Source organism: Eubalaena glacialis, chromosome 8, assembly GCF_028564815.1.
Source record: "Eubalaena glacialis isolate mEubGla1 chromosome 8, mEubGla1.1.hap2.+ XY, whole genome shotgun sequence".
Lineage (NCBI taxonomy): Eukaryota > Metazoa > Chordata > Mammalia > Artiodactyla > Balaenidae > Eubalaena > Eubalaena glacialis.
Window position 1 is genome coordinate 116,422,369 of NC_083723.1, and position 17,899 is coordinate 116,440,267.

A 17,899-nucleotide genomic window follows, 5' to 3' on the forward strand; every position below is an offset into this window, starting at 1 on the left:
ACATGAGGCATAATCCCCATTTGAGTTTGTGCATGGTGGTCTGTGCCTTCCTGGTCAAAGACTAAGGGAGTCTGCACAGAGGCCCGAGTGACACTGATAATCCCAGTGGTCCCTGCTTTAATAGCTGTCAGGTTTTTCTCTCCTCAAGTCCTGTTTCTGTGTCGATCACAGTACTCACCCTTAGGAACGTGGTATTTTATTTCTTCGTTCAGACATGTGCTATGTTGCTATGCTCCGTATCTGGACAAATGATATAAATATTCATCCCTCTGAGCAGTTGAGTTGATCTGTGGGCTCTCTGGGTTTCCCTGTAACCTCCCATAGCATGGAAAGAGTAAATGTGGATGACTTTGCCGAATCCTTCCTCACTAATAAGAAGATACTTCAAAGCCCAATTTATGGTGGATCTTTGAATATAAAGGATAATGTTTTTAGGTTTTGAACTTCATGAATCTTTACTTAAAAGCCAAATTTTGGCTTAAAATACTCTAAATTTAGCATCCCAACAAGATGAGCTTCATGTGTTCGATCTCAGTTTTCTGTATGCTTGAAGAGCACAGAGGATTCCCAGTGCATTGCAGAGATACTATGGTTTGTTCGGCAGGGAGCCAACAGTGAACCTATAATAGATGGGTTCACTGCTTCTGAAACATGATTGCATATCAGAATCATCTGTGGAGGTTTTTAAAAAAATCAGATATCCAGGCCTTAACCCCAGAGATTCTGATTCAGTAGGAGTGGGGCAGGGGCAAGTGGCAAGTGTCTGATTTAAACTTCTTGACAAAATATTCTAATTCCTAGCTAGGGTTCATAATGAGTGTAACATAGATAAATGTGTAATTTCTGTATTTGTTTTGAAATTAAAAATCCTCAAGGACCCCTTGGGGCTCCAAAGGCAGCACTGGTCAAGATGATCCATAAGGTCCCTTCAGTTCTGGAATTCTAGGTTAAATTTCACAGACTCTATCCAGATTATAGTTTCTAAATACTATTGCCACTAAAAGGAACCAGGACTCCTTAGAAATGTTTGATTTGAGACGAGGGGCAGGAAATGTACAAAAGGAGCCTAGGTTATCATGTTAAACCAGCAAGCAGGGAAGGTACCAAAGAGTACCAAGAGCCAACTTGAAGAGACTGTCAATGGGTAGAGATGGGACAATATGAGCGTTAATAATAATAATAATAATAACATCAATGGATTAATACAGATGAAGTGTGTTTAAATCTATGAGTTCATAAAGATATTGGACCAAAAAATCTCATTGATCCCCTTTGGAGGATGCTAGGGAAACTACTCCTTATTACTCCTTATTTTGAAAACCAGTAAATAAAGAGTCAAACATTTATCCTGCCTTTCCTATACAAACTGTACCTTTATGAAACAAATGATAGATGAGGGGAAATTTCTTTCTATAGGAATATTTCATTTAATAAGTGAACAAAGAATGATAAAATTACAGTGTCACTGCATCACAACTCCTAATGAAATAATGGATCAAAGAAATGCTCACCAATGGCTGTGAACATTTTTTTAAAAAAAGCAGACTGCTAGATTTTATGTGTCTCTTGCTGGAAGATGTTGTACCATCGATGCACCATTCATGCTAAAAAGAAACCAACCTGTATCTGTCAAAACTCTAGATCTAGTAATTTATAGGAAATACAAGGATAGAGAAACACGTTGGCATGCATGGAGATGCAATCAACAAAATCCAGATTGTGGGCAGATCTACAAAACAAACCTTACTGGTTAAAAAAGACTTAACAGACACAAATCAGTTGGTCATATATAAATCTTACTTGTATCCTTATGAGAGTAGAACAAACAAACTATAAAATGCTTATCAAACAATGAGGGAAATTTTTTAAAAATAATTCTTTAATGTGATGATTAAAGAATTATTTAAAAAATATTTTAAGTGTGATAACAGTATTTTGCTTGGCTTTTGTGAAATTTCTTATGTTTTAAAAAAATGCTTAAATATTTTCAGATTAAAAGATATGAAATCTGAGATTTGCTTCAAAATAACCCAAGGTTAAGGAGAGACATGAATAAGAATAGACATAAGAAAAATAAAAGTTTTTATATTACCTTTAAAAAAGAAAAGAATAGACAGAATGAGATTGGCCACTTGATAATTTTTTAATCTAGTTGATGGGTACCTGGGCGTTTATTATGTTATTCATTCCTCTTATGTATACATTTGAGCTTTTCTGTTAAAAAAGTTTGCTAACCACATGTTAAATAAAACTCAAATCTAAAATTGTTTTGTCTTTCTTTGTAGATGGCAAGAAAGAAGTTGAAAAAGTTCACTACTTTGGAGCTTATGCTTAGTGTTCTTCTGCTTATGGTGTTTATCATCACTATTCCTCTCTTCGTGCTTTCAGCCAGAGATTCTTTGGAATCAGAAGGTAACAAGGAACTCTGGTGTTCCCCCCTCCATATATTGCTCTTATCAGAGCAAACACCTCAGAAATGGCAGGGAAGTGATGCTTTCATATTCACTGGTGTGAACGTGTGTGTGTGTGCCTGTGTGTATTATATGTGTGTGTTGGGGACCACCTGACTCAAAACTGTGACAGCACAATAGGTATTCATTGTAGGCCTAACTCTGACACTTTCATTTCCCAATTTAGCACAGCGCAGGATTCCGCAACTGGCACTTGAAATATATTTGCTGAATTTCATTGAATAATTGTAATTTTGTTAACAATAGTAATCAATAATACCCTTATATGAAATGTAGTCAAATAAGTATATAATCAATTAAAGTACCTTCGGCCCAAGTTTGGTTCTTTAAAAAAATAACAGCTACCAGAGTTTTTTTATTAAAAGTTTATTGAACTGTTTTATTTTAACAGAAGGGCTGGATTGTGCTGAGTTATCCATGATTTCTTATCTGGGCTTCAGCTAGGAGCAGCTTCCTAGGTGGGGCAGGTGATGAGGGGCCAGTATGTTGCCAGAGGAAAACCTTTGCCCCCCTCCCCCTACCTCATTCTCAGTCACGCCATTTCTACTTTTGTGGGAAGTTAGATTAAATAATCTCAAAGGTTGTTCAGTTCTTAAAATTCTATGATCCTGAAGATGAAAGTAAAACCCTTATGTGGAAACTGGCACAAATATAAAGTTCTATTACTCCACCACTTTTGAATTGGAAACCTTAGTGAAAAGAAAACTTATTAGAAGGCTCATTGTTTTGTCTTAATATTATTAGCTTATTGTAGAGTGCCCTAAAGAAATCTAACTTCCTTATGTTAGAATGCAATAAATGTGCCTTCTTTATTTTACTGATTTTTTAAAAAATTAATTAATTTATTATTTTTGGCTGTATTGGGTCTTCGTTGCTGTGCGCGGGCTTTCTCTAGTTGTGGCGAGCGGGGGCTACTCTTCGTTGCGGTGCGTGGGCTTCTTATTGCGGTGGCTTCTCTTGTTGTGGAGCATGGGCTCTAGGTGTGCGGGCTTCAGTAGTTGTGGCACACGAGCTCAGTAGTTGTGGCTCACGGGCTCTAGAGCACAGGCTCAGTAGTTGTGGTGCACGGGCTTAGTTGCTCCGCGGCATGTGGGATCTTCCCGGACCAGGGCTCGAACCTGTGTCCCTGCATTGGCAGGCGGATTCTTAATCACTGCGCCACCAGGGAAGTCCTATTTAACTGATTTTTAAGTCTGAATCCATCAATCAACTGGCATAGATTCTAGCTGCCAGTTTCTAGTTTGGTGGCCCCCCTTTACATTTTTTGTCCTGTGAGATTTTACATTTGTATAAGAATGCCATCACTCAGAAGTGTTCCTTGTCAAGGGATTGCCTGTTGACTGAGCAAGGAGAATTGAGGTTACTATGATTAGGGTAACATTTAAGAGAACAACATATACTGCACGTGATCTGTGTGCAAACATTTCGTGAACCAGCTGCCTGGGTGGAAGTACAGGACCAAAGCAGAGTGTACAGACTTCTCTGTAAAGGGCCATATACTTAATACTTCAGATTTTGTGGGCCATACGGTCTCTGTCCTAACTATCTAATTCTGCCTTAATAACAAAAGCAGCTATAGACAATACATTAAAAATCTGGGTGTGGCTGTGTGACAGCAATATTTTATTTACAAATCAGGCTGTGACCTGATTTGGTCCACAGGACATAGTTTACCAACCCCTGGAGTAGAGAAGGTAGATTTGGTTCCCACTTTGGTGAGCTTCCAATCTAATGTTGGAGTCCAGCTCCTTGCTCTTGTATGCACTGTCTCATAGGGGAGGGCCTTGCTGGTAGAAGGAGATGGTGCAGGTGTATGTAGAGTTAAATACAGTCAGCAAGAACAAAATGAGGCTTTATAAAGTGAATGTGTACATTTCAAGGTCATAGAGTGAAGCCCAGTCAGTAGTGGAGTCCATATAATTGGAGGTGTTGAGAACTATGGGGGTATCGAATGCCTGTGATATTAATTCTGTCATCTTATGTTTGCTTTTGGGATTATCCCAGGTCCTGGGATGACAGTTACTCCAGATCCTGGGAAAAGTACCACTCCTGGTTCTGCCGAGTGCCCAGTGGTAAATGAATTGGAACGGATAAACTGCATCCCTGACCAGTCACCAACAAAGGTTTGAGTTACAGATCTTGTTTTCATTTAAGAGTTTATGCCATTGGATAAGGGTTTGTGTTCTTTTTTTTTTTCTCTCTTTGTAGCCCCCAGAGTTGTTTATTGTTTGCATTGCAATTACTGGTGGCTCAGGAACAGAAATCCTGTATTCATGCTTATATGACAGCTCAGCCTTGGGAGAGGAAGAACTAGAAAATGTCCTTGTGTTGACAGATTGAGCAAATAAAAGCACATGCTGTCCATTTAGGTTTGAATTTCAGATAAACAATGAATAAATTTTTAGTATAATTATGTTCCATGTAAGACTTGGGACTTACTTATACTAAAAGTATATTTGTCTTTTATCTGGCAACACTACTTGGTTACTATTTCTCTCTGACTCTGTTTCTGACTCTGTTTCTTGCCCTCTCTCTGTCTCTCTTTTTTCCTTATACAATTCTAAAAGGTTATCTAGGATCTACAATAAAAAGTCATCCATAGGCATAAAACAGTATTTCAAATAAGGATAAAGTTTCAAGAGCCAAGTTTTGAAGGAAGAGGTAATAAATGCCAGATTAAAGATAGTGCAGGCATCTGGGCATTTACTTTTGGGCAGTGTTTCCTGATCATCACCTGAAGTCCAGCTGAACATATGATTATAAAATGCATTGCACACACCATATCAGTCATGTTTCATGTTGAGAGTGAATAAAAACAAAATGCAGCCGTCTGAGTGAAGTGCACTGACCTGAAATGGCAGATTTGTATCAGACACAGAAAGGATGCTTGCTGCATGCGATTCTTGGGCATGTGGCACTCTCACATTTATCTCTGTAGCCATCCTATTGTTCATGGGCTGGAATAATCTGTGATTTTCTTGAGAGTTACTATTTTGGTTTGTCTAAAGGTCCTAATACCAAAAGACATTTTATTTCTGCATTTTTTTTCTTTCATACTTCTGGAGGCTAGAAGTCCAAAATCAAGGTGTCATTAGGGTTGGTTCCTTTTGAGGGCTCTGAGGAAGAATCTGTTCCATGCCTTTGTCCTAGCTTCTGGTGACGGCCACAATCCTTGGCGTTTCTTGGCTTGTAGCTACATTACTCCATTCTCTGCTCCCATCTTCACAAAGCATTCTCTGTGTGTGTCTGTGTTCAAATTTCCCATTTTTATAAGGACACAGATCACATTGGATTAAGGGCCCACCCAACTCCAGTATGATCACAACTTAACTAATCACATCTGCAACAATCCTATTTCCAAATAAGATCAAGTTCTGAGGTACTGAGGATTAGGACTTCAACATATCTTTTCTGGGGACACAATTCAGCCCATAACTTGGACAGAGTCACAGAATGTGAACTGTGGAAAGTGAGAATGGTTACACAATTTGAGCCACAAATTGGCACAATTGTGCCAATACTCACAATTTGAGTATTGACTGAAATAGCATAGATGCTGAGTCAGAGAGAACCAAGATGGCAAAGAAATAACGGATGAGAAATCAACCGTAGTGATAGACTGGGGTTTTGGGGAAGCTGGAAGTTAAGGCAGAAAAAAAGAACCAGAGCCAGATAAATAGCTTGGAGTAGAGAAAATGCCTGGGAACTGTAGTTAGGAGCAGAGTGATTGGACAAAACTAGTCAGGAAGCTCAGAGGCTGTGTTGAAGGCAAGAGAGAGCACCAATATGGTAAATAGTCAAGGATCAGGAAATCCCCAGGACAGGACAACGCAGTGAGAGCACAGAAGGGCGGCAGCCTGGGCAGCAAGCCTGCCAGCGCTGGGAGGAATCCCAGTGAGAGCCGTTCATCTTACCAAGACTGTTGCAGTATTCAGTCCCCTTCATCTGGCGTCTTACCCTGACGGAATGAATGTGACTTTCTCTTGGATTAATGAAGAGACATGCCTGCTTGGAGTAGGAAGAAATGTGTCTGAACAGAAAAGGTGGATTCAGATTTTGGAAGACCTTGGATTTCGGGTAGAGGAGGTTGGCTTTTTATGTGATACATAGCAGCTAGGAGCAGCCACTTAGGGCTGAACGAAATCACGAAATGGGAAACCAAGAAGAGAGAATAAAAGACAGAAATAAAGGAAAAAAGAAGATAGAAGAGAAAAAGAAAAAAAAGCACTTCAGTATGGGGCCAAATGTCATAAAGTTTGGTATTTTAGAGATAGGTTCAATAGGTAGAGGAGATAAGCTAAGTAAATAAATAACTAGAATATAAAACAAAAATTTATAAGATATAAACAAAATACTGTGTGGATCACAAAGCAGAAGAGATTATTATCAAGGAGAAGGTGACAGTCTGGAATTAATGATAAGCAGGATTTTGACAGAGATGAGAGGAATGGAAAGTGAATTCAGGATAGAGGAGACAATGCACACAAAGTGACAGAAGAGGAAATTGTGGGGCACATACATGACATATTGAATGGTCCCATATGGCCAAGATACAGGATCGGTGCCAGAGAGCATATAATGTTTAAGGCTATAAGGTAGTTTGGAGCTTGATGATAGAGGACCATTAATTAACGTGCTGCTTTGCCAATAGGAATGGGAAGTCGTGGTCTAGATATGCTGTATACCTAAACAGGATGTTTCCAGAAAGTTGGTCCACACCCATTTACTTGCCCCTGTCATAGTGTGCTAGGAAACTACTTGCTCAGAAGCCCACCTGGAAGAATAATGCATCCTCAGTCTGTCCATTTTCCTGCAACAGCCCATCTTGTTATTGGCTACGTGAACTTCAAATGTCATTATTGCCTCAGTAATGCTTCTTTGGTTTTGTAATAAGACCATTTAATACTGTGGTATCAAGATTGTAGTTCAATAAACAACCTTTGCCTTTTTTCTAAATGTTATACCCAAGTGAATTAATCTATGACCTTTACATTCATTCACTGGCCTGCTCCTTTTTAGCTCAGCCAGAGAGAAATACTCTGGGAGCACTTTCAGTGATCTGGTTTTTCATAGAAGGTATTTCTTAGGTATTTTGTTGTGTGTTTTATGTATCCTGGATGCCATATGCTGATCTAAAGTGTTGTTGAGAGGCTGATTCAATGGATAATGTTGTGTATATATATATATATATATATATAATGTGTTTGTTGAAGGAAAGTATATGGCTATGTGGAGGAGGGGAGTGGGAAGAAATTATGAATATGACACCAGGCTAGGCAGAATGTTTTACTGCTGAGGCCATTGCTGTATCATTTTATCATTCCTCTCTAGTTCTCTCCTCTGGGATTAAAGAACTAAGAGTATAAATTTCCCTTCAGTTGATTCTCTGTTGTAAATTCCATTGTTTCTTATCCCAGTAAAGGGAGGGAATCCTGTGTCTAAGACAGGACACGTAAAGGCTGTGGAGAGACACTGGCCAGTACAGCAAGAACAGGATGGAGGGATACAGGGTTAGAGGAGCCAGCACCCGGACAGGATGGTTGGCAGGGCGGAATGAGCAAGGTCGACTGTGGTCTCATTCCCTCCAGTGGCAGGAGCTGGCTAATTCTGATTCACTCAGGCTGACTCTCACTGCACCTGGGACACTTCCTTTTCACCTGTTTGCGTTTGTCCTTGCAACTTTGCTTCCTGTCTTTTATAAATGCTACAGTTGCTGAGGTCCTGAATTTTTTTTTTAATCTTAGATATGCTGCTTCCTAATGACCTAATGATGCACATATTCCAAGGCATATGTAGTCTTATCAGTAAATTATTTTCAACTCACTCTGATTTGTACACATTTCTTGTTTGTGTTATTCTAGATTCTACTTCTTATTTTTATTATACATGCTGCAAGTATCTTCTGCTGTTATGAGGCTGTGTTCACCTATTTTATGCTGTCTTGATGAACAGATATTTTATATTTTAATGGAGTCAAGCTTATATATTCCTATATTACATCATATCTCAAGGAACAATGCCAGGAAGATTAAAAGCCTAAAGGCAAAAAAGAAAAAGGTACAACTTTAAGAAGAAAATAGAAGATCTAATATAATAATAATTAACTTATTTAGTTTAAATTTATTTCTATAAATTTTCTTGGATTTCTACTTACACAATATTATGTCAGAAAATAATGATAACTTGGCTTCATCCTTTTTAGTTTTACAAATTTTCTTTATTTTCTTGTCTTATTAGTCTTATAGTGTTAGGACCTCCAATATATATTTAATTATAAAACGTCATAGACATGGTCACCTAGTCTTTTTTCTGATTTTAAAAGGAATGTTTCTAACATTTCACAGTTAGTGAGATGCATATTATAGGCTTTAGGTATCTACCCATTATCCAACTAAGGAACTTACTTTTTATTCCCAGTTTGCTAAGAATTTTATCATGAATAGGTGATTAATTTAAATGCTTGTATTGTGTACTTCCTTTAATAAGTTATGAAAAATTATACAGTGGATTTTCTAATAGTAAAGAATCCCTGTGTTTCTGGAAGAAACACTACTCGCTTATTATTTATTTAATATGTTGCTGATTTCCATTGTTAAAATTGCGTGCTCTTTTCTTTTAGGTTTTTGCATTTGTATTCATGGATAAAACTGGATTCTAGTTTTCCTTTTTCTCTCATGTCTGATTTTGATATAAAATACTTCCTTTTTTGTTTCTTCTCCTCTCTCTCTAAATGTTAAGAAGCATTGGGGGTTGGAGGAGAAAAGGACTCCAGTGGAGCAGAGCTTGACTAGGTCATAAACAGTGTCTTCAGCATCTGATTTCTCACTATCTCTGAGTTCAATCCAGTCCTTCTCTTTGTGTTGGTGCAGGAGCCTGTACGTATCTATTGTGGAAAAAGCAAAATATCTTTACTTTTTTGTCTACTTTATCTATCAATTACTGAGGGAGTTCTTTAAAAATACTGCATTATGTACTTACTATCTTTTTCAATTTTACCTTGTGATTCTTTAAGGTTTTTCTGTAAATATTTTGAGTCTTTATTATCAGGTGTGTATCAGGTTTGAGATGTCATATCTTCCTGGTGAACTGAAGCTTTTGTCATCATGTAGTGACTCTATGTCTCTCTAATAATTAATATTTACTTAAAGTCTATTTGTCAGCTATCACTATAGCTGTACTAACCTTTGGTAAGAATTCTTCTCACATAGCTGTTTTCCCCTGTTTTAGTGCTTTTGTGAGCTTAAATTTTGGGTGTGCTGCCTCTAAACAGCTTCAGTTGAATTTATTTCTGTAAATGTAATCTGATCATCCTTGTTTTTTAAATTAAGTATTTAAGCCATATGATAATTGACATGAAAAACTTTTTTCTGTGGTCTCATTTTGTGTTTTTCATTTGGTCTGTTTTTTATGTACTGCTCCCCACTCACGCCTACCCCCATATACATGCTTTCTTTCCTTATTTTTTGCATTGAGGATTTTTCCCCTCAATACTGTATTGGAAATTATACACTCTATATTATTTTGGCAGTTTCTCTTAAATTTTAATTCTCATGTTCAACTTAAAAGGACATTTTGTGTCTCAGGTTTGGGTTTAATTCTTTTTGGGTGCCTTCAGTCCTATTCATGTTGTCATTTTTTTATAGCTTCTCTCTACAACTCTTTTCTGAGGTTTCACCTACTCTTTACTCTCTTGTCTATTTGCCCCACTCTCTGCTTCTCCCCACATTGCTCCTCATAACTTCTTGGCTCCGCTGCAGGGCCTGGGATGTCCAGGTGGCCAAGAGGCTGTTCACTTTTCATGCTGCTTTGGCCACTCTTTGATCTTGCCCTTTCCAGTTCAGTGAAGAAGTTATTAAGCTCTGGGGAGCATGCAGAAACCGTTCTGCTTAACACTCTTTTCAACATCTTTCTCTTTTCCGGTTATACTGAAGTTTCATCTGAGTGGGTTTTGAAAAGAAAAAACAAAAACTGCTGACTAGTTGAGTTCACAGTGAAGCCTGATTCCATAGCAATAGAAACCACAGATGGACACTGTTTTTCGATCCTTAATATTGGTTATTAGCAAAAAAATTAGCATTTGATTAAATCTAATTGCTCATATATCTAAGCAATTTTTTTTGTCTTACGTTTGTAAAGCATTGCCATATCCTCCTGAAAATATGCTCAGCAGATACTCAACCCAGACTATAGAAAAAAAGAAGTGGATAACAAGAGAACTAAGTTTTGGTCCTTGTCTTCTCAATAGCTAAGTGACCTTTGGCAGATCACTTCACCCCCGTGAACTTTTACCTCTGTGGCCTGAGGTTCTTCATCTGTAAAATAATATAGCAGGGTATGTTAGTTATCTATTGCTGTGTAACAAATTATCCCAAAACTTAATGGCTTAACACAACAAACATTATTTTCTCACAGTTTCTATGGTCAGAAATCTGGCCTTGGTGTATCTGGGTGCTTTTGGCTTATAGGCTTCCAGAAGACTGCAATCAAGGTGTCTTCTGGGACTGAGGGATGATCCTTTTCAAGCTTGTGTATTGTGATTATTAGCAGAATTCAGCTGCTCAAGGATTGTTGGGCTGAGGACCTCAGTTCCTTGCTGGAGACGTCCCTCAGTTCCTCACCATGTGGGTCATTCTGCAGTCCAGCACCTCACTTCTCCCAGAGTGAGAGCTCCAACAGAGCAAGTGAAAGGGAGGGAGCAAGCAAGACAGGAGACACTCTGTAATCTAATCTTGGAAGCCACAATCCATAATTTTTGCTATAGTATTTTATTAGTTACACTCAAGAGGAGTGGTTTCCTTGTACTTTTTTTGTATTTAACCTGATTGCTTCTTCCAAATTAGTTATATGAGAAAGAGATTGTATCCATTTTAGTCTCCATGTGATTCAGTCATTAATTGTAGTAAAAGGCAGGTACCTTTCTTAAGTAAGAATCAGAATCTATTTGGGTTTCAAGGAACAATTACTTACTGCCTTGGGAGGAGTTAAGAGACTATATATACACACATATATATACACACTCACGCATGTATGTATATACTATGTATATATGTATAATATATATGTATATATGTCACCTATACTAAATATACCCATTTGTAATATACACATTTAAAAGTCAAAGCAAAATTGCCTTGATTTCAAAGCTTCTGAATAAAGTTAATTGCAAAGTTTTTTTTAAAGCCCAAAGACAATATCAGTGAAGCTCCATTTGTCATTTTGGGTTACAGGTGATATAACTACATAGTAGTTTAGAATATTTAAATAAACTTACCAGGTTTATTGTGATGACAGGTAGAGAATGCATTGTGATCATATACTGTTATATGATAACAACAACAAGGAAGGATATTGGCCAGAAAAGTGAGTTTTGAGTGCAAGCACTGCATTGACTGGGATACAGCACAATTTCTTTAAATATCAGGTCCCTTATTTGTAAAACAAGGCTCATGAGACCGCAAGCTCAAATTATATTTATCAGTGATAGTGTTCTACACGTAGTGGAGTTCCTCTAACTAATCTCTTATTTCAGGCCATGTGTGACCAGCGTGGGTGCTGCTGGAAACCTCAGGGAACCATAAGTGTGCCCTGGTGCTACTATTCTAAGAGTCATGGCTATCAAGTGGAGGGCAACCTTGTGAACACAAATGCAGGTAAGCCAGACTCAGCCTTGAGGAAGGAGCTCCAGATCCTCTGCAGGTTGGCTCTGTACACTGCAGAAGAGAGCTGTAGCAGCAGGCGGGGTGTTACTCTGTACGGCTACCACGGCGTGTGACAGGAGGTGGGCACTGCCCTTGAGCAAGGACTAGAGTCTATTTTGGCATCAAGGAAAAATATCACTCTCTGTCTTGGGAGTTGGGAGACATGTCCTATTCCTGACTCTGTCTTTATGTACCTTTGTAACCTTGTCCAAACATTGTAACTTCTTCGTTCCCCAAGTTTCTAACTTTTAAAGAGAGGGATTTGAACTCAGTAACCTCTGAGACTACTAACAACTCTAATGTAATGTAATTTTAATGATATGGAAACAATTCCAATTTTATCAATATTTTATGAAAGTTAGCTAGCCAGTGTCAGTGTTCATGGACTAAACATCCCCGCTTCTTTCTCCCACCTCAAAATGCAGACATAATAATGAACATGCTGGGGATACTTGGGGAGGCTCTTAGCATAAAGGAAGAGGCATGCTCCTCTTCCAGGGCCTCTTGGCCTGATGGGCTTTTCTAATAAGATCTCGACTCTCACCTGGCTTGTCACATAATTGGGGAGATGGCATCAATGCATACGATCACCTGTGGCGTAACATGAAGATAACTGACAAGGAATAATGGATGTGAACACCTTGAGGGCTCAGAATATAAAGGGTATATGAGTGTTGGATGGGCTGGTGTAATGAGAGTTAGGCCTTTGAGGGATGTTTCCATTCAGATTTTGGAGAAGAGAGGCATGGTTTTTGAATAAGGTAATGACAATACCTAGCTTCAGAATCTGGCCGAAGGCAGTATGTGCGTATGATGAGGTACACATCCGTGTCTCCTCTTCCTATGGGAAGTAAAGGCTTTTCGCCAGCCCCTTTGACATAAAGCTTAATTGTATGTGGCTGTTTGTGAATTTACACAGCCAGCTATGAAAACTCTTTACCCCCTTCACATTAGGATTCACAGCCCAGTTGAAAAGGTTGCCTTCTCCATCTCTTTTTGGAAATGATGTCAACAATGTCCTTCTCACAGCGGAATACCAGACGTCTAACCGTTTCCACTTTAAGGTTGTAGTTTGTTTCTTTTTTTCTTTTTTTCATATTCTTTTCCATTATAGTTTATTACAAGATACTGAATATAATTTCCTATGCTCTACAGTAGGCCCTTGTTGTTTATCTATTTTAAATATGGTAGTTTTTATCTGCTAATCCCAAACTCCCCCAGTTCATCCCTCCCTACCCCCCTTTCCCCTTTGGTAACCCTAAGTTTGTTTTCTGTGTCTGTGTGTCTTTCAGTTTTGTGAATAAGTTCATTTGTATCATATTTTAGATTCTACATATAAGTGATAGCATATGATATTTGTTTATTTAAAATTTTTTTGGAGAAGTTCTTGTTCCCTACCTGATGACTGCAGTTACTACAAAAGAGAAAAATTTGCTAATGGAGGTATTTTTCTCTACTGTCATTATTCTTACTTAGCATGTGTATATTGAAAGCATCTACAGCCTTCCTTCAGTGTGATAACTTCCTAAATGTATATTATAGAGTTCACTGGTGAGCTTTGGCTTTCATTTATTTTCCCTTTATACCATGTGAAATGATATAGGGAAGGAAAAAAAGAATTATCACAACTTTGAAAATTCTAGAGATAGTTTATGTCTGCAGACTTGTAGTATATATTTCTACGTAAAGACTAACTTATGTCCAAGTGTCAAACATCTGAATTTGGTGACATAATTTCAGACATAATGTCATTTGCTGCACAGGTTCCTGTACCCGGAGCACAAATGTTGGGAAGCGCTGGTGTTGGTAGGTGTGCTTCTGTTTTAGAAAAACAGAGACATTTTCATTTTGACTATCTTTCCCTAATCTCTCTGGACAGTTAACTGACCAAAACCAGGACAGATACGAAGTGCCCCATGAACATGTGCAACCCTTCAAAGGAAATGCTACTTCTTCCGTGACCTATAAAGTTGAGATCTCCAAACAGCCATTTAGCATCAAAGTGATCAGAACGAGCAACAATCATGTTCTGTAAGTTCTGAAAACCTATCTGGAGATTCGAGTATGAGGTTATGGGGGAGGGAGGTTTGCAAGCCTGAAAAAGGATGCATTTCTACAATATTCCTGAGGGCTGTGAGCCCACTGTTGGTGACCAGACTCTCCACCTCCAAATGTGTACTTTTTTCTGCCTTCCTTCCTCTTCCTTCCTTCCTCCTCTTCCTCCTCCTCCTCCTCTTTTATTACTAAGCATTTATTGTAGGCCAGGCACTGGGCTGTGTCCTTTTTCTCTTTCTTCCTTCCATTTGGTCATTTTTCCTCCTTATTTTCCTTTTTTCCCCTCCATCCATCTAACACCTATCCAGCAGTAACTCTCTATGGAGCATCTACTATAATGTACGACTAATATTCTGGTCATGTGATAGAGAGTCGAGGGGACAAATCTAAGAAATGTGCCGAATGGTACCTGCCCTCAGGAAATCCTGATCTCTTGATGTCCATGGAAAAATGTCACAGGAGGGCAGATGGGGCTGATTAAACAGGGAGTATTGAGTCTTTGAGATACAAGAACAGTTTTCTAAGCAGTTGCATTCCCTCCACTCCACTTGCCCACCCGTCCCTGTGTTTTCCACCCATGTCTAGGTTTGACTCCAGCATCGGGCCCCTGCTGTTTGCTGATCAGTTCCTGCAGCTCTCCATCCGACTGCCTAGTGCTAACGTGTATGGTCTGGGAGAACACGTGCACCAGCAGTACCGGCACGATATGAACTGGAAGACCTGGCCCATATTTGCCAGGGACACAATCCCAAAAGGGGTAACCTTTCAGGATGGGCCCCTTTCCACTGAATATCATAGCCTCTTTCATGAAGGTCACTCCTAGCAGTACAGTATAACAGTTAAGAGTCAGGTGCTTGGGTGAGGCTATCTGGGTCTGAATTCTGGCACTGCTACTCACCAGTTCTGTGGTTCTGGGCAGGTTTCCTCTCTGTGTCTTTAGTTCCCCATCTATGAAATGGGGGTAATATACTTACTTCATAGGGTTGTGATGGGAATTAAATGAATTGATACATGTAGAGTCTCTAGAAGAGTGTCTGCCACGTAGAAAATTCTCAATAAATACCAAGTATTTTTCATCACATTTTTGTTTTGAACTAACTAGTTGTGGAGAAAACTAATATTGATTCTGCACAATATGCTGGTTATGGTTACCATATTTTAGGTTGACCTTTACAAATCACCAACTTACCAGGTTTGTCAGCAAAATAGGATAAAATATCAACGAAAATTCTATATTAATCATTCTTTGTGTGAAGAATGTTTGGGGCAGTGAAAGAATAGAAGGAGTAGCGTTTAGTTGTTATTATTTTATTTTGTTTTTTCTCTCTTGGTTTTGTTTTGACTGCTAAAACTCAAAGCAGAGGCATTTTCTAGACTCAGCAATACTACATTCAGGTCTTGTTCAGCAACTTTCCCAGTTAAGCAGAACTAGTGGCTGGATGAAAGGAAATTAGAGGAATAATTTATTAAGTGAATTTTTAAATATATTATCTCTATTTACCAAAAGGACTCTGAGAAAAATAAGTCTAATTTATTCCATTTAACAGACAAGGAAACTGAGGTTTAGAAAAGCCAAATGAATAGCCCAATGTAAAAAAAAAATAGTTCGTAAGGAACAGAGATAGGATCTAATCCCTGGCCCACGCTCCTCACCATACCATAGGCCTATCAGAAAAACAGGAAAGGTGTTGGGTCCAAGCAGCTCATCTGGGATATGGCTGGTGATGCTTGTTCAATAAGGAGCCTTAGATCCTCGCTGCTTGAAGTGTGCAGTATGGGCACCAACGCGTGACAAATTTGGGCTCTCAGCTCCCTCTTCCATCTACTAAATTAGACCCCACACTGAAATGAGGTTCCTTTGTAATTTGTATGCACACCAAATTTTGAGATATGCTGTCCCAGAGCAGTGATTCTCAAACATGATTATACATTGGCATCACCCGGGGAAATTAAACAAACTATCAATGTCTGCTTCTATTCCCAGAGATTCTGCTTTAATTGGGGTGGGATGCAGCCCAGGTTGAGAACTACTGTTCTAAAGTCTAGAAGAGCAGCTCAAGTTCTAATGTATGCTGTTGTAAAGACTAGAAGACCATATATCTTAAGTAGAGCTCCATCTAGTTGCAAATTAGAAAGGTGCCTGATTTATATTAGGGCTTGATGGAGTTTTTGCAGATGAGGTTAGGTCAAGACTCTTTGAGTCAAGGTCAAGCCTCTTTGAGAGAAGAGCTCTTTTTTTAAAAAAAAAATTTTTATTGGAGTACAGTTGCTTTACACTGTTGCGTTAGTTTCAGGTGTATGGCAAAGTGATTCAGTTATACGTATACATATATTCATTCTTTTCTCATGTAGATTATCACAGAATATTGAGTAGAGTTCTCTGTGCTATACAGTAGATCCTTTTTCAGTTATCTGTCTTATATAGTTCACCCCAAGCTCCTGATTTATCCCTACCCCCAACGTGTCCCCTTTGGTAACCATAAGTTTGTTCTTGATATCCGTAGAGAAGAGCTTTTTTGAACTACAGTTTCAAACCTGTTCTCCCACATCCTAACATATCACAAGTTCTCACATTTCTATTAGATAAATGGTCATAGCTGGCTCATTCTATATGAAAATGCTAATTCACTTGATTAACATCAACCAAGTATAGACCTTACATTAAAAATTTGTGTCTTCTTTGACATGAGTTCCTTGTCAATTCCTCACATGATTAACATCGATTTCCTAAGCTATTTCTGGCCATGTGGGGTTTATTTGTAAATTTTTGGTTTTAAATTATCTTTCTGCAGGATGGAACTAACTTGTATGGTGCACAGACATTCTTCCTATGCCTTGAAGATGCTAGTGGATTGTCCTTTGGAGTGTTTCTGATGAACAGCAATGCCATGGGTAAAAGACTAAAGGAATATTCATACACAAGGATGATTTTCAGTCCCTTTCTTACAGCATTATGAAAAAGGAATGGCGCCCTTTAGGAATGGCTGAGCCGTAGCTTGGGGCCTTATATGTTCTCTGATTGTGCCATTCATACTTCATTACCTGTTGACTCATGGTAGCCATGTGTAGAGTTTTCTCTCTTAGCTTACGATTTTCTTGAATCTGGTTGCCTCTGTTGGAATATTTACTATTATAGTGTTAAAACGCTAACCCTTTCCTATAATCTATTCTAAGGCAGTTTCTACCAATTTGTTCTTCTCCTTCCTCAGACTTTCATCTAGTACAGGGGTTAATAAAAGCTCTGGTAAGAAACAGGTAATTGCTCTAATAGCAGGGTGTAACCAAGGAACTACAACTGAGCTGTGAATGTTACATCGAGACATCCAAGGGTAGCAAGGTAAAGTGGAGTGTGAGGGTCAGGCAGAGTACAATCAGATTGTTTAAGACCAAATGGTATAATATCATAAGATTCCAGGAAGTAGCTTGCTTCCTTATCTTTGAAGGTTTTAGATCAGACCAATGATTCTCAACTGTTTTTCTGCTTGCACCAGTAACAACCAATCCCAGGGCAATGAATCAATCCCTACAGGGAAAGAGGAGTTCTGTCAGAATCTCCCAGGGTTGATGGTCAGCACAGGATATTGATCCCCACCCTCTTCTCAACTGGGACTTGATGGACTAGATCAGTACTCCTTAAAGCGTGACCCATGGAGTGTTCAAAGACTGTTTCAGGTC

General features: G+C 38.7%; 1 protein-coding gene across 2 annotated transcripts in view; it reads left to right on the forward strand.

Annotated features, from left to right (window-relative positions):
• The first annotated feature begins 2,285 nt into the window (after positions 1 to 2,285).
• The window catches only part of MGAM (maltase-glucoamylase), a 79,308-nt gene continuing 63,694 nt past the window's right edge, over positions 2,286 to 17,899 (forward strand). Inside the window, exons 1-7 of one of the 2 annotated variants that reach the window (XM_061198119.1) lie at positions 2,286 to 2,430; positions 4,491 to 4,594; positions 12,001 to 12,121; positions 13,124 to 13,233; positions 14,049 to 14,200; positions 14,810 to 14,981; positions 17,017 to 17,116. In XM_061198119.1, the coding sequence (XP_061054102.1) occupies positions 2,286 to 2,430; positions 4,491 to 4,594; positions 12,001 to 12,121; positions 13,124 to 13,233; positions 14,049 to 14,200; positions 14,810 to 14,981; positions 17,017 to 17,116 (904 nt within the window). The remainder of the gene's footprint in view (positions 2,431 to 4,490; positions 4,595 to 12,000; positions 12,122 to 13,123; positions 13,234 to 14,048; positions 14,201 to 14,809; positions 14,982 to 17,016; positions 17,117 to 17,899) is intronic. The other variant, XM_061198120.1, reaches the window with a different exon arrangement.